At 38.7% G+C, this 22,516-nt stretch overlaps 1 protein-coding gene across 2 annotated transcripts in view; it reads left to right on the forward strand.

Annotated features, from left to right (window-relative positions):
- Positions 1 to 22,516, forward strand: part of CCDC158 (coiled-coil domain containing 158) — an 88,057-nt gene that overhangs the window by 62,744 nt on the left and 2,797 nt on the right. Inside the window, exons 17-23 of one of the 2 annotated variants that reach the window (XM_044680491.1) lie at positions 120 to 283; positions 1,852 to 1,911; positions 6,211 to 6,257; positions 8,685 to 8,697; positions 13,786 to 13,853; positions 17,110 to 17,161; positions 17,192 to 17,292. In XM_044680491.1, the coding sequence (XP_044536426.1) occupies positions 120 to 283; positions 1,852 to 1,911; positions 6,211 to 6,257; positions 8,685 to 8,697; positions 13,786 to 13,853; positions 17,110 to 17,161; positions 17,192 to 17,292 (505 nt within the window). Of the gene's footprint in view, positions 1 to 119; positions 284 to 1,851; positions 1,912 to 6,210; positions 6,258 to 8,684; positions 8,698 to 13,785; positions 13,854 to 17,109; positions 17,293 to 22,516 lie in introns of both variants that reach the window. The other variant, XM_044680490.1, reaches the window with a different exon arrangement.

A 22,516-nucleotide genomic window follows, 5' to 3' on the forward strand; every position in this document is an offset into this window, starting at 1 on the left:
AATGTTGCATATGTTTAGATTGATACAGTTAATAGCATCTTTACTGATGGGGATACACCTGTCTGGAAAGTACAATGTTCACTGGTTACACTGTTGTGTAAACAATTGTTATAATTCAGGTACCTCCCAAAGTTTCTGCTTTGAAGGAAGACCCAACAAGGGATTTAAAACAACTTCTTCATGAGCTGAGAAGTGTCATCAATGAGGAACCCTCTGTGTCAGTGCCGAAGAGTGATGGTGACATTGGGAGAGCACCCGCTGGAGGAGGCATTCACATGGGAGTGTAAGACAAACCCGCTTTTCACTCTTCCAGAAGTCACTCTGGGTTTTGCTGGGTGGGTTGTTTGTGGGCTGCCCGGTGGAGGGCTGGGTTAGGGATTGATGTCTGGGAATTACAGAGGGAAGGAGGAGGTGAGAAATGAGAGCACGAGTGTAAGAAACTTTTCCCCGTAAAAAAAGGAAGCTAAGTTGTGTTGGTCCATATACATTTTAGGCTTACAAGATTCACTTCAATAGAGTGCTTTCCAAAGCTGGTTTTAATCCAAACTGGGAGGTCAGTAGTAAAAGTAATATGTAGCTGTTTGACAGATGAAGGAAATTGAAGCTTAGAGGTTAGGTGACTTGCCATGTCATACATCTAGTAAGGCAGGGGTCAGCAACGTATGGCTCTCGACATATCTGGCTCTTTTGAGGGCCACATACGGCTCTTTCTGCAGGAGCCATAAAGTCCATTTATTTTCAGGCGCTGTTACAGGAGCGGCACTGTGAGCACTGTACAGCTCTCACAAAATGACATTTTAAAAATGTGGTGTTTATGGCTCTCACGGCCAAAAAGGTTGCCGACCCCTGTAGTAAGGGAATGGCAGAACTAGAATTTTGCTCACTCTGTTCCCAGAGCATTTGATCCTTCTCTTCTGTACTTACCATAATCTAACTTGTATAGTAATTCCTTATGCATGTGTCTTATATTCTTACTTTGTCTCACATTCGCATCTTCCTCAGTGTTTGGCATACAGCAGGAACTTAATGTTTGCTTGATTAATGAATAAGGCCATATTTATCCCATTTTGACAGTTAAGAGAGTTGAAGAACAGAATGGCTTCAGTGGGTTGCTCAATGTTAAACAACCAGCTTTCCAAATACACACACACACACACACACACACACACATACACATCCCATACAACACATTTTTGCAGTTTAAGCTACGTGATTGATATTTTCTCCATTATTTTCTTAAGCAAGTCAATCAAGCCCTGTTTTGTAGTATTTACAGATTTCTGAGATGTAATGCTCAGGCTGAAAATTTAACTGTCTCTAGGGAGCCAATGTGAATAGGTCCCAGCCTACTCTAGACTCAGTTAGCCCCCTAGTCAGAGGGAGAGCCGGGTGTGTGTCATGACTTTCAGTGCTGTGTCCATTCATTAATATTATCCTAGCTACTCTCCTCAGGTTCATAGCACTCTAGTTTCTAATCTAAACATGATAAAATTGAACTCAGTAGTCCTTAAAGCAGTGTAGTAAGCATGGACAGAGTGGGAAGTTGGAGAATATGAAAAAAGATTTAGCTTCTGCCCTGAAGGAGCCTGTTATTAATTCCCTCTAATTCTCCTAATATTGCTGTAACTAGTATTCACTCAAAGGTTTTTGGAAGCCTATGAAAAGAAAGTTTATTTAAAGGCTAGGAGGCTCTCTTTGCCACTTTGCTTTGGAAACTCACTTTATGGCTGTAGGAAGGTTGAATTTGTAGGAAAAATCATATATTTAAAACATACTGGGGATTGAAAAGTTATAATGAAAACATCTGCTCTCCTTTATACCATTAACTATGGGGTATGTTTATCCATATAGAGATGATGCAGTCAGAGACCCACTTACTGAATCTAAACTGAGAACAGAGTTGTTTAACAGGTAAGAAAGACTGGAGTTTCTGAATGTAGTTAATAAGGGAAACATTGAGGTAAGTGTTTTCCTCTCTTTGGATATTAAGATTTTTGTGTTCTTTTTATTTTTTTAGCATTTTAATTTATCATTTATTTTTTAATATTCTTTTCTTTTTTAAATTTTGAGTTCGAAATCTTCTCCCTCTCTCCTGTCCCTTCTCAGGCCAAATGAGAAGGCAAGCAGTATATCAATTATAAATGTGAAATCATGCAAAAGAAATGTCCATCTTGGCCATATTTCCAAGAAATTTAAGTGAGAAAATTATACTTCAGCTTGCACTCTGAGTTCCTCAGTTCTTTCTCTATAGATGGATAGCATTTTTTCATCTTGGGTCCTTTGGAATTACCTTGGATCATTATATTGAGCAGAGTACTTTCCAAATCTTATACAACTGATCATCATTACAACATTGCTCTTACTTTGCTCAGTGATCTCCTGGTTTTTCTCACTTCACTTTATATTAGTTCATTTAGTTTTTTTGGGTAATGTTTTTCAATGAACAGTTTATAAGGTATCTGTCTAACAAATTAGGTTCATTGAAAGAAAAATGATATTAAAATGGAAAAGAGACAATTTGCACTGAAATCTATAAAAACGGTAATTCACTTTCCATTTTATTGGAATCAACTTGCTAGAAAAAGTAGTTATCTGCTACTTTACTGTAGTACAGTTGTCTGCTAATTATTGCCTTACTTTGTGCAGATAACTGGGTTAAGCCCTGGGGGGCGGGGGTGCGGGTGAGGATGGAACCATTGAATAAGATACATATGTAGGACCAGATTTTGTGTCAGAAAATTTCAGTTCATGCCCCAGGTGTGACACTATTCCTGTGACTGGCCAAGGCTTTTGGCCTATATTAGTCTCATATGTAAAACAAATAAAATCTCGCATTGTGTACCTGATAGAATCTTTCAGTCTGATATAGAGAAAGAGTTTTACAAATCACAAAGTACTAAATACATGTGAAGTATTATTACTATACTATCTGTTAGGGGGAGATAAGACAAGATGTATCAATAACTAGAATACAAATTACAATGTGATCATCTAAGAGATTCAAGCAGTATGTCAGAAGGAGGAAGGAAGACAGAAAAACAATTTAAGTATCATGGAGCTACAGTCAGGATTAATACAAGATCTAATAGCTTCTACATTAAAAGAACACAATATTTTGGAAAACAAAGGGACTGGTTTGGCAACCAAGAGTAACCTACCCAGCAAAGATGAGTGCAATCCTACAAGGAAAAAAATTATTTAAAAAAAATGCAAAGAATGTTTAGGTATTAAGGAAAAGAAAAGAATCAGGAAAAACATAAAGAGAAACATGAAAGATCAATGATAAGATATTGATCTTATGGTCAGACTCTACTTCTTATATGGGAAAGCATTATCTGTAACCCTAAGGAATGATATAATTTATTTGGGTAGTTTGAAAGAACATACATATAAATAGAAGGTGTGGAGTTAAATTAAGTGTAATGGAATTATCCTAAAAATAAAATTTGGTAGGAATAAATTAAATGGAACAATTTTCTTATACAAAAAGAGGTATTAATGGGAGAACTGTTATTATGAAGGGAATGAAGGGTAAAGGACTGGTGGTGCTAGAATTTTGTTTTCATCGGATCTGTGTCAAAGAGGTAATAATATACATCTAGAAGGGTAAAAGTCTTCATAGAGAAATATGAAGATAAGGGGATAGGAGAAGGGAGGGATTCTTAGAATGGTGGACAGGTTAAGAACTAGGAAGGAAAGGAGAGAGGACAAGAGAAGGACTCTTAGAAAGGATGCAGATTAGGGAGTTAATGGTCAGAAGTAAATTAGACCTCTGAAGAGGGCAAGAAGAAAGTAAACAACATATTGTCAGATTCTGGGTTTTGATCCATTCTGCTATCCATTTCCATTTTGTGGGTGAGTTCATCCCATTCACATTTAAAGTTATAATTACTAGTTGTATATTTCCCTCTATCCTATTTTTTCTCACTGTTTTCCCTTCTCTAATCCTCTAAAATTTTAAAGAAAAAGCTAAATGAATTACAGGTGGAAATAGAAAAACTATAATAGTGGGGGACTTCAACCTTCTGCTCTCAGAACTAGATGCCTAACCAAAAAAATAAATAAGAAAGAAGGCGAGGAGATGAATAGGATCTTAGATAAGCTAAATATGATAGATATCTGGAGAGAACTGAATGAGAATAAAAAGGAGTAATACCTTTTCTCAGTAGTACAGGTACCTGTACAAAAACTGACCATATATTAGGACATAAAAACTTTAAAGGTAAATGCAAAAAGGCAGAAATATTAAATACATCCTTTTCAGATCATAATGCAATAACATTATAGTAAGTATGTAGTAAGGGACCATGAAAACACAGATTAAAAATTAATTGGAGGGGCAGCTGGGTAGCTCAGTGGATTGAGAGCCAGGCCTAGAGACGGGAGGTCCTAGGTTCAAATCCGGCCTCAGACACTTCCCAGCTGTGTGACCCTGGGCAAGTCACTTGACCCCCATTGCCTACCCTTATCACTCTTCCACCTATAAATCAATACACAGAAGTTAAGGGTTTAAAATAAAAAAAAAATAATTGGAGACTGAACAGTCTAATCTTAAAGAATGAATGGGTTAAAGAACAAGTCATGGAAAAAATAAACAATTTTATAAAAGAGAATGATGATAATGAGACAACATATCAAAACCTATGGTATATAGAAAAAGCAGTAATTAGAGGAAATTTTATATCCTAAAATGCTTATATCAATAAAGTAGAGAAATAACAGATCAATGAACTGGATATATAATTTGTAAAAACTAAGGAAAGAACAAATTTAAAATCTCCAATTAAACACCAAACTGGAAAACTTAACAATTAAAAGTGAGTAATAAAATCAAATTTAAGGAAATGATCAAATTAATAAGTAAAGTTAGGAGTTAATTTTATGAAAAATCCAACAAAATAGATAAACCACTGGTTAATATTTTTAAAAAAGAAGCAAACCAAATCACCAGCTTCAAAAATGAAAAGGGCAAATATATCACTAATGAAGAGAAAATCAAAGTAGCTATTAAGAGTGGTGGTGGTGGTGGGGGCAGCTAGGTGGCTCAATGGATTGAGAGACAGGCCTTGGCACAGGTGATCTTGACTTCAAATCTGGCCTCAGACATTTTCTAGATGTGTGACCTTGGGCAAGTCACTTAACCCCCAGTGCCTAGCCCTTCTGTTCTTCTGCCTTGGAACCAACACATTGTATTAATTCTGAGACAGAAGGTAAGAGGGGCAGAGTCAAGATGGCAGCTTAGAAGCAGCAAAAGTCAAGTCCTCTGTGAAAACTCTTCTACACCAATCAAAAATGAAGTGTTTTGAGGAGGACACAAAACTAAATACAACAACAGGACAGAGCTGGGGGACTCTCCTGCTCGACTCAACTTAAAACGTACACAGAAAAGGTTGAATTCTCTGGTTTAAGGAAAAGAAAGAAGGAAGGTCCCAGGACCCTTTCTCTATATACTCTGCTGAGACTTGGATGGTTGTTGGGATCTTGGGGCAAGGACTCCAGCCCAGGGGGAGTGCCTTGCTACCACAGCTATGTGAGGCTCAGGGCTCTGACCATAGCTGACAGGGAGGCAGCTGGAGGAGAGGGGCAGAGAGGAGTACAGCCTGGATGCAGCCTTTAGCCACCATTTCTCCATCTTGGGCCTCTGGAGGTTTTGGCCTCAGGGCACATCTAGCTCTGCAAATCATATCAGTTGACTTAATCCAATCTAGCAATAGTGTAGATAAGAAGCCTTCAGAGGGCAGGGAAGCTCAATCTCCAATACCCCTCCTTAACTATTGCACTGAGACCTGTGATAAGAGTCTGGCTGACTGGGATCCCAGGGTGAAGGCTGCAACTGTGACAGTACTTTGGTACCACCACAGGAAGCTCAGGGCTCTGACCAGGCAGCTGGCAGGGAGGTAGCTGGTAGAAAGGAAGAGAGGATGATGAGTGTAACTACCTTCAGCCTTCACACCTTCACCTTCAGGTTCAGCTTCTGCTGGAAGCTGGGGAAGATCTGGCCAGGTCAGCTCCATCAGCCCAATCCAATTAATCAGCAGAGCAGAGAGGAAGCCTCTTCAGGCCAGAATAGCCCAAACCCACAGATCCAGTAAATAGAGGAGCGAGAATATAACTAATGATGGAGGGAAAGAAGGAAAAAAATATGAGTAAACAACAGAAAAAGAAAAAAGAAATTATAATTGACAGCTTCTCTCCAGGTAATGAATAAAGAACAAATGGAACAGAGGAGGACCAAAGAACACCAAGCAAAAACTCAGGTACTCCAGAGAATTGGACACAATTCTCTGGTTTTGGAAGAACTCAAAACACAATTCAAAAAACAATTAAGACAATGAAGACAATTGGTAAAAGAACTTAAAAGCAAAATAGATCATCTGGAAACAGAGGCACATGGACTAAAACAAGAAAATTGACCAGCTTGAAAATGAGGCAAAGAAAAGATGATCTACAAAGACCAAAAGGAAAAGGATGATCAAAAAGTCAGGGATGAAATTCAGTCTTTAAAAATTGGAATCCAACAACTAGAAGCAAATAACTTCACAAGACAGAAGGTAAGGGTTTAAAATAAAAAAAAAATTTTAGAGTCATTTTGCCCAATCATATACCAACAAGTTTAACAATTTAAGTGAAATAGAAGAATATTTACAAAAACTATAACTGCCTAGGCTAATAGAAGAAAAATAGAATATCTAAATAAACCTATTTTACAAAAAGTAATTAAACAGATCATGAATGAACTTCCAAAAGAAAGAAAAATCAGGCCAGAAAGATTTACTAGTGAATTATCCAAACATTTAAAGATCAACTAATTCTAATATTAAATATATTATTTAGAACTATATATAAGAAAGAGCCCTATCAAACTCCTTTTATTAAACAAATATTGTGCTGATACCTAAACCAGGAAGAGTGAAAACAGAGAAAGAAAATTATAGCCCAATTTCAGTAATGAATATGGATGCAAAAATCCTAAATAAAATACTAGGTAGGAGACTACAGCATTATAGCACAAAGATTATACATTTTGAAAAAGCAGAATTTATATACCAGGAATGCAGGGATGGCTTAATATTAGGAAAACTATTAAAATAATTGATTATATTAATAACAGAAGCAACAAAATCATATGATTACATTAATATATGCAGAAAGAGCTTTTGCCAAAATACAACACTTCTATTAAAAACACTTGAAAGGATAGGTATCAATGGATTTTTCCTTAAAATAATAGGAGGCATCTACCTAAAGTGATCAGCAAACATCTGTAATAAGGATAAGCTAGAAACCTATAAATCATAAATCATCAGCATTTTTAGATGTCACCTACAAAGCCCTGCAAGAAGAGGTACCCCATTTAAAATAATTATAGACAGAATAAAATACCTGAAGAGTATGCCTGCCAAAACAAATCCAGGAAATACATGGACATAATTATAAAATACTGTTTATACAAATAAAGTCAGATTTAAGTAATTGGAGAAATGTTAACTATTCATGCGTGAGCAGAGCCAAAAATAACAATTCTACCTAACTTTATTCAGTACCATCCCAATTAAATCATCAAAAAATTATTGAACTAGAAAAAAAAAATTATATGGAAAAACCAAAGGGCAATAATGTCAAGGAATTAATTTAAAAAATGGAAAAGAAAGGAGGTCTAGTACTAGATTTTAAATTGTATTATAAGGCAGTAATTATCAAAACTAGTTAGTATTGGCTAAGAAATAGAAAAATCTCTCAGTGGAACCAATCATGCATACACCCATAGTAATAAAAGATAACAGTAACCTTGCATTTAACGAATGAAAGATCTATGCTTTGGGGATATGAATTCACTATTTGGTAAAAAAAAAAAATGTTGGGAAAACTAGAAAGCAGTTTGACAGAAACTAGGTAAAAATAGATCAATATCTTATGCCATTTACCAAGATATAGTCAAAATGAATATAAGACCTAGACATAAAGGGAGATATCATAAACAAATGAGAAGAATATGGAACATATACTATCAGATTTATGGGTGAGAGAAAAATTGATAAATAAACAAGAGATAGAGAGCATTATGAAGTATAAAATGAATAACTTTACATTAAATTAAAAAGATTTTGTACAAATAAAACTAATGTAGCCAAAATTAGAAGGAAAGCAGAAAAATGGGGGAGGTGTGTGTGTGTGTGTGTGTGTGTGTGTGTGTGTGTGTGTGATAGACAGTTTCTCAGATAAAAGTCTCATATCTCAAATATAAAGAACACTTTGTCAAATTTGTAATCATATGAGCCATCCCCTAATTGGTCAAAGGGTATGAATAGGAAGTTTTTTGGATGAAGAAATCAAAGTTATATCTAGTCATGTAAAAAAATGCTCCAAATCATTAATTAGAGAAATGCAAATTAAAACAACTCTGAGATATCTTCTCATATCTCATACTTATGAGATTGGCTAAAATGATAAAAAGGGAAAATTATAAATGCTGGAGAGGATGAAGAAGAGTTATAAAATTATGCCTACCCTTTGACCCAGGAATACCACGATTAAGACTGTTTCCTAATGTGATCAGGGAAAAAGGAAAAGAACCCAAGTGCTCTAAAATATTTATTTATATATTTATAGGGATGTCCATCAATTGGGGAATGGTAAAACAAGTTGTGGCATATGATTGCAATGAAATACTACTACATGGTAAGAAATGATGAGCAGGTTAATTAAAAAACCAACAACATGGGTAAATCTACATGAAATTATAAAGTGAAACAAGCAGAACAAAGAGAACATTGTATACAACAACAGCAATATTATTTGAAGAATAATTGTGAATGTCCACCTCCAGAGAAGGAACTGATGAAAAGATGCATGCAAAACATGGTTTTACACACACACACACACACACACACACACACACACACACACACACACTCTTTTTCTCATCGAATGATGCCTTCTCTAGTATGGGTAAGAAGAAAGGGAGGGAGGGAGACACCTCAAAACTTAGATATAATAAACATACATACATTTTTTAGGAATTATATGAGGAGTTATCATAGTAAATGAGGGACTAGGTTTGTTTTGCTTGGCCTTTGAGGGCAGAACCAGGAGTAACTGGATGGAAATTGCAAAAGGGAAAATGGGCTCCCTGCAGCACTTGTGTATTTCTTCTCATTAGAAGTCTTCCAGAAGAGACTGGATAACCATTTGTCAGGTATATTATAGTAGGAATTCCTTTTGGGATATGGAAGGAAGTAGGGGCTGCTGAAGTTCCTTTATGTAGTACTGATGATTGAAACTACAGAGAATGAAATCCTCCAAGCATGCATATAGAGAGAAAAGAGAAAGGGAATGCAGAACCTTGGAAATTCCCACATCACTGACCACTTCCTTAGACAGGCCAGTCCATGCCACTTTTTGGATGCCACTAGATTCTGATTAATGCAAATAATGAATTCCATTAAGTGATTGTGACTAACTTGTTCAAATTCACACTGTATGTTTCCATTGGGTTGGAACCAGTGTTCATAGTTTAAATAATTATAACTGTAAATAGTATGAATTTGATATATATACAATAATGACTTTGTGGGATTCATTATTCCTATTAATTGGTACTTAATTTTTCTTATTATTATGAAGTTTTCCCTTATGGGAATCCAAAATCATTTCCATGTTTCCTCCATAATTAGGCAGGTAACCTAGAAATGTCATTAAGAAAATGAGAAATTATTCCAAATGAGTATCCTACAAGTTTATGGCTACTGACTTTGATTAAAGAGAGAAGAGCCTGAATACAGACTGAAGGTGATGTTCTTCTAAATGGGTGTTTTCTCCTCCCAAAGACAATGTGTCATTATACTCCACTCAATCTTATTTGAGCAAATTGTTTCACAGACCTTTGGTGAAAATGCTTGGTTTCATTCATTGTCTTTCATCCCTTCTGGCCCCTCTATTGACAGAAACAGTTCATTTAGAAATACCACCAAACTGACCAAAAGGTCAATTGAAACTTATAGCAGGAAAGAAGTGCTTGTACTTGGCAGGTCCTTGAATTTCAAAATACTTAATTTTGCTAAAATACTCCTTGACTCCTGTAGTATTCCCCTGGGTGCTAGGCTGCATCTCTAGGGGGTGGCTGCCATTGGGGCTGGCAGACAGGGCTTCTTTTTAGGCTGCTACTGGTATATTTCCCATTACCAGCCAGCCAGGTCTCTAACAGCCTTTAGAAAATTTATTTACTGAGAAGATGGAGTTAAACAGTTGTAGGAAACATCTCCCCAAAGATTTGGTTAGACTCGCTCACAAAGACACACAAAACCAAGAGAAAGAATGGCAGCATAGAGAATTTGTACAACCGAAAACAATTCACAACTTCTGGTCATTGGAAGTCATTTCTCAAGTCCCTTGCAGCCATTTTTGATTTTTTAAAAATTTAAATTAATTTTTTAAATCGGGTGCAACAAATTCTTTTTGTTATCTTTGACTGTGTTTGTCCATGTTGGTCCTTGGTTAGGCCTCCCGATGCACTGTCTGCACTTGGTCCAGTCTCTAAGCAGAAAGTTGAGGGGGAGGAAGAAGAGAAATCCTTTTCTTATCCCTGTTTCCTCCTCCCTCACCACTCCCCAGTGATTACTTCTTAGGCATTCTATCTGGCACCCTTGGACCTGAAACCCTCTACCTTTCCCTAGACTGCAGCTCAATTTTCTCCCCCTATTTGAAGCCCCCGGGGGCATAGTTTGCTTGTTTGGCTAGCTAAATCAGCAGTTCCTTTAGTGATCCAATTAGAGAAGAGTTCACACTTGATAAGTGATTGCTGGGTCTTGTTTACACATTAAAAACACACAGTTATGGGTACGGACATTGAAGTGTTCCCAGTGGGTGGCAGGCCTAGAGATAGCAGATTCTAGATTCAAATTTGGCCTCAGACACTTCCTAGCTGTATGTATGACCCTGGGTAAGTCACTTAACTCTCATTGCCCAAGGTCACACAGCTAGGAAGCAACTGAGGTATATTTGAACCCAGGACCTCCTGTCTCCAGACCTGACTATCCACTGAGGCACCTAGCTGCCCCTGGGGATAGCCAAAATTTAAAAAAACACAGATTATTACATATCATACTTGGAGACCTTTCATCCCTATGTGGAAGAAACCTCTACTGTACCATATCTGAGAAGTGGCTGTCCAACTCACTTTTAAGGCATCCTTGAATTATTGCTGCCACTGCTGTGACGCCTCGTGATGGTGCCCGCATGACCCAGGGCTCTCAGAGGCTCGGAGAGGGGGATGTGGTGGGTTGGTGTGTGCGTGACAGACACGGAGAGAACAGGCAGAGGGCTGAGGCCTGCCCGGCTACATTTGGAAGAGCTTTTTAGCAGAATGAGGACTCCCAGACGAGGACATCGTTCTGACCACACGAACGCACAGGATCCCGTGAATGGACGAAGTTATAGATCTGTATAGCAAATCTTATCTATATATCAAAGGTCCATATCTTTGAAATCAAAGTCACGCGAAAGATCAACGATAGCAGTTAGCAAAGTTTCAGGATATAAAAAATGCATAAAAAATCAACTTCATTCCTCTAAAGGATACGGCCTGAAAACACAATGGAAATCAGGCTTCTCTTCATGGATATGGCAGTGATGGGCAAACTATGGCAGCCCCCTGAAATGTTCTATCTGGCTGTGCAGCGTTATTCCTAATCTGACGAATACAATGAGTAGCATACAATACAATGAAACTTCGAAAGAGTTGCCTTAGAAACAGACTGACAGAGGAGCATTTCCCTTCCTTTGGCCCCCTCTTTAAAAGTTTGCCCATTACTGGATAGGGGATTTCACCAAAGAAAACTATAAACCATCTTTTTTTGGTAAACCCTCACCTTCCAATTTAGAGTCAACAATGTATTGGCTCCAAGGCAGAAGAGTGGTAAGGGTAGGCAATGGGGGTCAAGTGACTTGCCCAGGGTCACACAGCTGGGAAGTGTCTGAGGGCAGATTTGAACCCAGGACCTCCCATCTCTAGGCCTGACTCTCAATCCACTGAGCCACCCAGCTGTCCCCCTATAAATTTTTAACTGAGAAAAAAAGGTAAGGAATAATATTCTCTAAGTGCATATCTGGATTTAATTCAATGTCATGTTAATTCCTCAAGATATTTTATACAACTTGACAAACTGATAATAAAATCTGGAAAAATAAGTGGGCAAAAATATCAATGATAAACAAAATATACCAGACTTTAAAATGTGCAATGAAGCAACAGAGGGTTTTAAATGCATATAGCACTGGATTTAAAAATCAATAGATTTAAAATAAAATAAAATTTAAAATAAAAATCAATCTAATAGCAATTCTATAAATATATTCAGACTAGTATCAGAAATGACATGTAACTAACCAAAGCTAATAGAATAGTGTAGGTAAATGTTATTTTAAAAATATTGGGCAGATTGGCCATAAACATGAAGGAGAATGAACATGGATTCATATTGCCAAGAACTTCAGGTGAGTCAAAGAATGAAACACAAAAGAAGCACGTACAGTTGTGTATGCTGTCATACTTCAGGTGTGCACGTTTGATTTGGCCAGTGTATGTATTAATTCCTCCATCTAGACTGATCACAATTACTTTGTGCATTAGTAGAAGATTTTTGGGAATTGCTTTCTCCAAAATAATCTATCTCCTGCATCCAAACTAGTGTTGACTCTTTCTGCAGTTAGTGAGGCGGATCCATCACTGATCTGTGTAAAGTCTATTATTGGGCCCAAATTTATTTACAGACATACTCGATGTGAAAGACGCAATCTTGGATCGTTTGGACACACTGATCACAATTTTGTAATACGTATATGAATGGATAAATCGCATGTCTGTCAAATGCTTTTTTCACACCGAATCTGTGCAAACATTATCCCCATGTGGCTGGGAGATGCTATGTGTCTTATCCCTTGTCCCCCTTATGGTGACATGTGTAGGAGGTGGGATTAGGAGCCTGCAGCCCAGAGCACATTCCACTTGTACATTAGCAAAAATTGGAACATAATTTGGAATGTGAGTGAAATAGGCTTGAATGTTCAGGGTTGCTTTTGGTTATTGTTATGAAGATTAGTTTCGTATCAGTCATTTAAAAAAAATTATATGCTAGGCAATCAAATGAAATTGCAATTCATTTGTAGCCAGTAAGGGTAATTCAACAAGGAATTAATACGATTAGAAATTATCTGTCAAATCTATCATTTTTCATGGAAGTAGGTGCTTGCAGTGGTGAATCTGACTTTTAAAACCCATTTATCAGTTATTTTGCATCCATATCATGTTCAAAATCTTAAAAATAAAAACCTTATGAAATGCTGAGTGGATTTAAAGGACTTTATGATTTAACTGTATTATCTAAGTCTCTTAATTGATTGTCATAGATCTTTGGAGGTTCCATTTACTTATTTTTTTGCTTTTTGTTCTTTTATTTCTTTACTTTAAATTTTGCTTCCTCACCTAAATCATCAAAACTCTCTGAGAGAAACATATAAAGATGACTGTACTGAGACAACTCTTTCTCTATAAGAATGTACGTGGTCTAGGTTTTACAGAATCATTCTTTTCCTTTCATAAAAATGACGTGTGACTTGAGTCCTAGGAAAAGTTCACAGAGATGGCTTTCCCAGGCAGCATCTGCTGGAATGTGTCCGCTTTGGTGACATCTGACATTTCTCAGTTCCGCTGTCACCGATCACTTTGGTTCCTTTGGACTTCTTTTTAATCTTAATAATGTGCTAGAATGATGATTCTTTTGCTTCCAGAGATCCTTCAACTCTACATGCTGGAGACCTGGAGGACACATCTAATACCTTCAGTTTTCCATCCAGTGGTGAGTTTTTAATGGATGCTTATACAACATGCAAAGGAACTGAGGAAATGTATTTTTTCTTTTGAAATTCAGGCCATTAATTAAAAAATCCATTTGTATTATCTTAATCTAGTTCCATGAATTATATGGCCTTGTATGTTGCTCGTTGATGGGAGCATTTTATAAAAGTAGGTTCTACACAGGCTAGCTGACTTATTCGATAGATTCAATGGAGACCCGCATTTTGCTAGAGGTAAACAAACAAAAAATCATTCCTTCAGGTTAGGACCATTAGCACGAGCAGGCTGGGCCATTGGGGAATAGAGAGGCATCAGAAGTCATTCACACATACCTATCCCTGCTCCCGAGTCACTTACAACACGGTAAGACAGATTCTAAGGTTCGGTTCAAGGATTCGGTCACATGGACTGTTACCCGGGCATTTTCTAGGGCAGGGACACACACGCTGACTCTTCAGATCATAGTCTAGGACAGTGATGGCACCTATGGCACAGGGGCCAAAGAAGGCGTGCAGAGCACTCTCTGTGGGCACAGGTCACCCCCCTCCCCACCGCACCCCCCAGTTTGTAATTAGCCCTCCCCCTCGCCACCATGCCTGATGACATTTTTTTCTTATCCTCTACCCCTCTGCCCAGCAGCTCAATGGGAGCACACAGGGAGTAAGGTGGGAGGCTCATAGGTGGCAGAGCTGGAAGGGAGCAGAGCCCTTAGGCCACTCCCCTCCCCCTCTCTATACTTGCTGAGGACATTCCTCACTTCCCCTGCCCCTCCACCCAGCAGCCCAATGGGAGCACTTCCTCCCTCTCCTGTGTGGGATGGGGGACATGGCACTTGGTCTGGGGGATGGGGCCTGGCACTCCATCTCTAAAAGGTTCACCATCACTGGTCTAGGACCTTCTCATATTGTAGAAAAAAGGAGAGACAAGACCCCATCCAATTCCTTTCACACCTATTTAATGGTCCCTGGCAGGTTGAGCCAATCAATTAAAACTAGCATTAACTGCTCAGTGCTGTTTGACATCTTAGCCAAAGTCTGTGGTGCAAAGAAAAAGAGAGATTTTCCTTTTTGCTTTGTTCATTTTTATGTGCCTCATAAATATTTAAAGGTCCTTTAATACAAAATTCTAGAGGAAAGACTTGGAGAGAGAATAATAAACATAGTACAAGGTGATACAAAAGAAATAAGTAACAGTATCTTTAAAAAATTAGAATTGACCAATAGAATTCATGATTTTGAGAAAACAAATACTAGAAAATCAAAATATTGATAGAGTGTAAATTTCTTATTTTAAAAAAATGACCTAAAATAGTGGGAGAAGATCTAAGAATTATCCAACTACTTTAAAAAAGGACCTTCCCCCAAAACCTGAATAACATTTCAAGAAAGTATGAATGAAAACTACTTAGACCCATTAGAACCAGGAGGTAAAGTGACAATAGAACATATCCATCAGTGATCTCCTGAAATTCCAAAATGAAAACTCATAGAAATATAGTCAAAATCAATTTCTTTTCTTAAGCTATGTGAATGATTCTGTTTTTTGTTCTACTGGGTTGGATTATATATATATATATATATATATTTTTTTTTTTTTTTTAAACCCTTACCTTCTGTCTTGGAATCAATACTATGGATTGGTTCCAAGGCAGAAGAATGGTAAGGGCTAGGCAATAGGGATTAAGTGACTTGCCCAGGGTCACACAGCTGGGAAGTGTCTAAGACAGATTTGAACCTAGAACCTCTCATTTCTAGGCTTCAATCTACTGAGCTACCTAGCTGCCCCATTTTATATTTTTGTAAAAATCCCTTTCACTTATACAACCAACATTGTTGGCACATGGTTTGGCAAAATTGTTTCTAAGAATTTTCTTCATTTCTTCTTTATCTGTTGTAAATTGAAGAAGCCGTGAAAGTTTCTAAGGGGGTAGACCCAGGCCCAGATGGATTTACAAATGAATTCTATCAAATGTTCAAAGAACAATTAAATCTAATTTTTCAATCTGTGAGACCATTATGGCCCTGCTACCTATATCAGGAGGAGACAAAGCAGAGAAAGCAGACTACAGATGGAAAAATAATCTGACTCCAGGCCCAGAGCTCTGTCCACTGTACCACCTAACTGCCCCTTTTTTTCACTTGGTATTTATCAAATCAAAAGAGTTGTACGGAAATCATCTTTAACCCAATAAATTCTATATTAATGAGTTACGATTAAGGCTAGCTGCTATGTGGGCCATGCAGAGTTCTTAGCTACAAAGTCTAAACATCATCTCCTTTGAGGTAATCTAGTCTTTTTTCAGTCTGCCAGGAGCATACCAGAGAAAAGAAGAAACTAGTGCTGCTTTCTAGGTGTTCCATGGCTGAGGATAGTGTAAGAATTTAAAAAGTTAGGTTTTATGCTAAATATGAGAATTCTATAGTAATATTGTGGTTGCCGATTTAAAGATATTATAACTTAAGACAAAATGACTTTTAGTAGCTTTATTTACAAAGAGGTGGAAAGAGTGTAAGTGGGAAAATGTAAGAAGAAAGTAGCCTATCACCCTAAGAGCTGCTCCAGTGTGGGGCTCAGCCCCAGCAGGACTTGATAATCTTCAGCCAGAGGGCCAGATGGTGTCTTCAGCAAGGGTTCCACCAATGCAAACTCCTCCAGGAAAGGAAGGCTCCTCTGGAACCATTCTCTCCAGAAGCCAGAAAAGGAAGGCCAGCTACTCACCCAGCTCACTGACACAGGATCAAGGGAGAAGTCCAAGAAGAGAAGTCACAAGATGAAGTCCTCCTCCAAAGAAGCAGTCCAAAGGCGAGGTCTCAGGAGCAGTCCCAAGGAGAAGATCCAAGCTGAAGGACTCCTGGACAGGAATTTCAGGACTTTTTATAGTCCTTTTTTCACATCCCTTCCTGTCCCTTCCTCCACACCAATTACAGTCTTTCAATTTGCCTAGTCCGGCCCAAGGGGTAGTCGGTGGCCTCTGGAGTTGTCACCCACTCTAGCAAGTGAATTGTGAACTCTCTTACTTAGTGTTAAAGATAGGGGTGCTTAAGTTATTGATTGATAAATTTTAAATTGCTGATTGATAGACAAAGTTTGATTCACTCTTCATAATAGTGAATGAGCTTGAGAAATGGAATATCAACAAAAGGGAAAGGCCATCCATAGGAAGGGGAAATGATATATCAAAGATGATAAAGACTCGGTTGTAAAGCCAGTATGATGTTTCCCTGAGCCCATGTGTTCCTGTTTTGCTTATATTTTAGTAAGTCCTTCAATTGCAGTTGGTGGAAACCGCTATGGCACTTCTCCTAAAAAGTTCTCCCAAGAGCCAAAGGCCACAGAAAGGCCTCCAGCGCATCCCATCTTGTCCAGCTCAACTGAGGATTCTCTGTCTTCCAAATCAGACTACAGAGCTGTCAAACATACCCATTCATCTGATGTTAAAGGTATGGGTGGGTACCCAGAGGAGTTGAGTGACCTTGTTGATTTCCTCCTAATGTAAATATTTGTATTAATATTTTCACAGAGATATTCCATGTAGTCTTAGACTTAATAAGTAAAAGAACACATTTAAAACAAACTCTGATAGTCTAGGGTTTGATGAGAGCCATTTTTTCTTTCTTTTTTTTTTCTAAAGCAAGATGGTCTATAATTTACCTATATTAATAAATTGATTTGATATTTTCCCCAAGAGTCAATAGTTTACGCTTTTTCTTTTACATTAAAATTTTTATTTTATCTTTTTAAATTCAGTGACTTTCAGGCTCAGGTTTTGAAAGTACAATCTACTATCACATGGACGTTTTGTAAATCTTAGCACATTGTGTCAGTGTATAATATTACACAATTTTGTCAAAAGTTCTCTCTCTTGGGGGCAGCTGGGTAGCTCAGTGGAGTGAGAGCCAGGCCTAGAGACGGGAGGTCCTAGGTTCAAACCCGGCCTCAGCCACTTCCCAGCTGTGTGACCCTGGGCAAGTCACTTGACCCCCATTGCCCACCCTTACCAATCTGCCACCTATGAGACAATACACCGAAGTACAAGGGTTTAAAAAAAAATTAAAAAAAAAAAAAAAAGTTCTCTCTCTTTAATTATCAATTCATCTATTAAATCCAAAAGTAAAAGAATGCCAAAATTAAGATCTATTCACTACTTTTTCACTACTCTCAGTGTTTTCCTGGTTCTTTTTTGCATTTTCTCATCAACATTTTTCAGATCTATTTATCCAGCCTTAACCTCTCTCTTGAGGCTAACATCTTTCATCTGTAGCTGCCAATGGAACATTGTGAAATGGATGTCCTGTTTTCAACATGTCTAAAACGGAACTTGTTATCTACCCCACTCCCAATTCTTCCCTTTTCCTAACTTTCCTATTACTATTGAGAGTATCACCACCATTTGGAATCTCCCACGTGACACCTAGGTATCATCCTCGACTCCTCACTCCTCTCATCTCCTCCTCATATCTAAGTGGAAGCATATTTTGGAGATAATTCAGATTTGGTTCCAAATTGCTACAAGAAAGCAAGTCCCAATTATTTAGGAGTTTCCCAGTACATACAAAAGTTATATATTAACTGTTAAGCATTCAATAGTAGTATGTCTAAAAACGAATTCTGAAAAAAACACTTTATGGGTAAAAATGCTAACCAACATCTGAGCCATCAGGGAGTCATAATCTTTTTGATTGTTGAAGGGTCTTGTTTCAGTGTTGATAGTTGCTTTTTTTTTAAGTTTCTGAAACTGATTTATTAATTAGGTAATAGATTAGGGTGGAGGTTGCTAAATGTTGTGGCAGCCACGGCAATTTCTTTTTTCCTTTTATTACAAAACCCTTAACCTTCCATCTTAGAATCAGTACTGTATATTGGTTCCAAGGCAGAAGAGTGGTAAGGGCTAGGCGATGGGGATCAAGTGACTTGCCCAGGGTCACACAGCTAGACAAGTGTTTGAGACGAGATGAACCCAGGACAGTCAGTCCCTAGGCCTGGCTCCCAATCAGTTGCCCCCATGGCAATTTCTTAAAATAAGACAGTGAAGTCAAACAGAAGACAGTCAATCATCGATTGACCCTTCCTTTGATGAAAGAGTTCTCTGTAATATGTAATGATATTTGATAGCATTTTACCCACAATAGAACTTCTTTCACAGCTGGGGTTAATCCTTTCAAATGCTGCTGCTGCTTTATCAACCAAGTTGATGTCATATTCTTCAATACTCTTTTGTCTCAGGGAATAGGAAGGTCCAAGAAGAGGGAGTGAGACAAGGGAACAAGGCTTGTCAGTAGAGCAGTAAGAACACACACAGCATTTATTGATTAAGTTCATTGTCTTATATGGAAGTGATTTATGGCTTCCCAAAACAATTACAGTAGTAACATCAAAGGTCATTGATCACAGATCACCTTAACAGATAAAATAATAGTGAAAAATTTGAAATATTGTGAGTATTACCAAAATGTGACACAGAGACACACTGGGAACATGTGCCGTTGGAAAAATGTCACTGATAGACTTGTTCAATGCAGGACTACCATAAGCTTTCAGTCTTTTAAAAAAAAAAATCATCAGTGTCTGTGAAACACAGTAAAGCAAAGTGCAGTAAAATGAGAGAGGCTTGTGATTGCCGAATCCTGCTGACTCTACCTTTGTGTCATTTCTTATATGTGCTCTCTTCTCTCCTTCGATGCTACCACCACTTACCTGGGCCTTCATCACCTCACATTCCCCTGAACTATATTGCTGGCTACTTTGACTCCTTGCCACAAGTCTCTCCTGCTGCTGTCCTCTACTCCGCCGTCACATTGATCTTTCTAAAGCACAGGTTCCCCCCTCCCTCCCCCAGGGATCCTCCCTTCAATATACTCCAGTGATCCCTTACTACCACCAACATGGAATATAAAGTCCTTTTGGCCCCTTTCTCCGTTTCCAGTCTTCTTATACCTTTCTGCCCTCTACATCCTCTGATCCAGTAACACAAGCATCCCAGAGATTCCCAGAACAAGAAACTTCATCTCAGGACTCTGGACATGTTTTCTGGATGTTCCCCCATGCCTGAAATCTCTCCTTATCTCCACCTCCTAGCTTCTCTGGCTTTCTTAAATTCTTAGCTAAAATTCTACCTACTACAAGAAGCCTTTCTGGATCCCTCTTTCTAATGGGGCCTTCTCCCTGTGATTATCTCTCATTTATCCTATATGTAACTTGTTTAGCCTGCCCTCAATTCCCTGGGCCTTGCTCTGACCTCTCCCTCCCAGGGTTAGTCCCCTTGGAACATCAAAGTTCAGAGTCCTGGATGCTTAGGGCCCTTTCTACCTTCTCAGGACAGAGTGTGAGGGACCTCAGAAACCTTGGGCCTGGGCTCTCTAGTCTGGCTCGGTGCCAGGTGCTTTCTGCTGCCACTGCCAGGACTTCAGTATTCCCCACGCTGGGACTTTCTCAGAGTGGCCATACTGACTCCCCACTACCCAGGCCCTGTCTCTGGTCACCCTGGCACTCACTTTGAGGGAGGGACCCTTTTCTCATTGAGCCTGGGCTGAATTTTTGAGTTATGAGCTTTCAGGGTGTGTGGGAGCTGGTCAGTCTATCCCTTCAGGCCACCCTCTCAGCAGGAGATTATGTCCTTATGACATAAACAAGAGTCTCTCCACCATCCGAGCTTCCCTCTCCTGGGTGTTCTGTGGCTTATTACTGTCCCTCCTTAACATGTATCAATTCTTCGAGTGTGGTCTGAACCAGGCACAATACAAAGGGGCTTTCACCTCCTGGCTGCTGAAGGTGATGCCTGTCTTATTATCACTTAAGGATAAATTAGTTTTCTTGGCTATAATATTGGAGATTCTTTCTGAGCTCTCAGGTCACTGAATTATCCAAATCTTTTTCAGGCAAATTGCTATCTTTCCATGCTTCCCTCCTTTTGTGTTTGTGAAACTGATTATTTGAACCCCAGAAGATTTCACATTTATCCCTATTAAGTTTCATCTTCTTTGGTTCAGTTCAATGTTTTCATCTGTAGTTATCTTTTTGGATTCTGGCCCTGCCATCCAGCTGTCCTTCCCAGCTGTCTGTTATCCACTGATGTGTACATTTCTTTCTCCACTTCACTGATCACAGAAGTAAATAAGACAATGCCAAAGCACCGATCTCTGGGGCCCTCTGCTGGGGATCTCTTGCCAACCTGACTTTAAGCAGTGATTAAACTCTTTGGGTTTAACCATTCAGCCAGTTTTGAATCTGTCAGACTCTTCCACTGTGTAGAGTATTTCTTGTCACCTTTGACATGAGAGATTTTATGTTTGGCCAAAAACTAGTTAATATCATCTAAAGCATCACCCTCATTCACCAGTGGAGAAAGTGTGTAGAAAGAAAAGAGGGAAAGAGAGGGGAAGGAAGGAAGAAAGCAAAAATAAAAAAGAGGAAATAGAGAACGAAAGGAAGAAAAATAAAACAAAATTGGGCTAGTATAATACTTAGCAGCAGTGTGGAGGATGGATAGAGGGGAAGAGACCTTGGGAGTGGGGGGTGAGGTTTGACATGGAGGCTATTCATGTGAGCTGGGATGAGGGCTTGAATGAAGGTCATAGCTGTGTAAGGAGAGGGAATGAGGTACATGTGAAAGATGCTGTGGAGATAAAAACAAGATTGGACAATCTGTTAGATTTTTAGTTAAGTAGGGGTAGCTAGGTGGTTCAGTGGATTGAGAGCCAGGCCCAGAGAAGGGAGGTTCTGGGTTCAAATATAACCTCAGATACTTCCTAGCTATGTGACCCTGGGCAAGTCACACTTAATTCCCATTGCCTAGCATTTGTTGCTCTTCTGCTTTGAAGCTAATAATTGGTATTTATTCTAAGACAGAAGGTAAAAGTTTAAAAAGAAGATTTGTAGGTGAGTGAGAATGAGGGATTAAGAATTAAGAATATCTCCAAGTTGCAAACCTGGAGGACCAGAAGGATTCGATAACAATAGAGAAGTTTGGAAGAAGGATACATTCTGGGAAAATTCTATTTTTGAAATGTTGAGTTTGACATACCTACTGTGAGAAATATCCAATAGGCAGGTAGTAGTGTGGGGCTAGAGGTCAGGAGAGAGACTAGGGGTAGAATTTTGTGTACGAAAGAACTAGGGAATGGAGGGATTCCAAAGGCCATGGTGAAGATGCAAAATGGGCTTAGGAAGAATATAGCCCAGATGGAATGATGGGAGATGATGATCTGATAAAGAAGCAGTATTGGAGGGACTACTTGTAGCGATGGCACAACTGAGCATGCGATCATCCCTGTATAGGGCTTACGTAGTATGGAGCAGTGTGTTTTTGGAGTAGACTGAGGAACTTGGAAGCTAGAAGATTGGAGGGAACATCAAAATAGATGCTTACGTTGCTTCATATGTGAGCAGAAATTGGTGGGAAGAAGACTGGGAGCCAGGCATTCATCTCTTTGAGGAAGGGAGAGGAAGAAAAAGAGAAAGAATGGCCTGAGGGCTGGGAGAAAACAGTCACCAGGCACATCTAGCATGTTAGTTATCAGCTCTTTTTAGCTGCCACAGACTTTATACATACATAGCATCTCTGTTTTTATTTCTTAAAATGTTAACAGCTCAGGGCCAGGCATAGACTTAGAAAAGTCCTTGTCAAATCCTTTCCCATATCTCTGTAAATTATAGCATCAGCACCCC

This window comes from Gracilinanus agilis, chromosome 6 (genome assembly GCF_016433145.1).
Source record: "Gracilinanus agilis isolate LMUSP501 chromosome 6, AgileGrace, whole genome shotgun sequence".
Taxonomy (NCBI): domain Eukaryota; kingdom Metazoa; phylum Chordata; class Mammalia; order Didelphimorphia; family Didelphidae; genus Gracilinanus; species Gracilinanus agilis.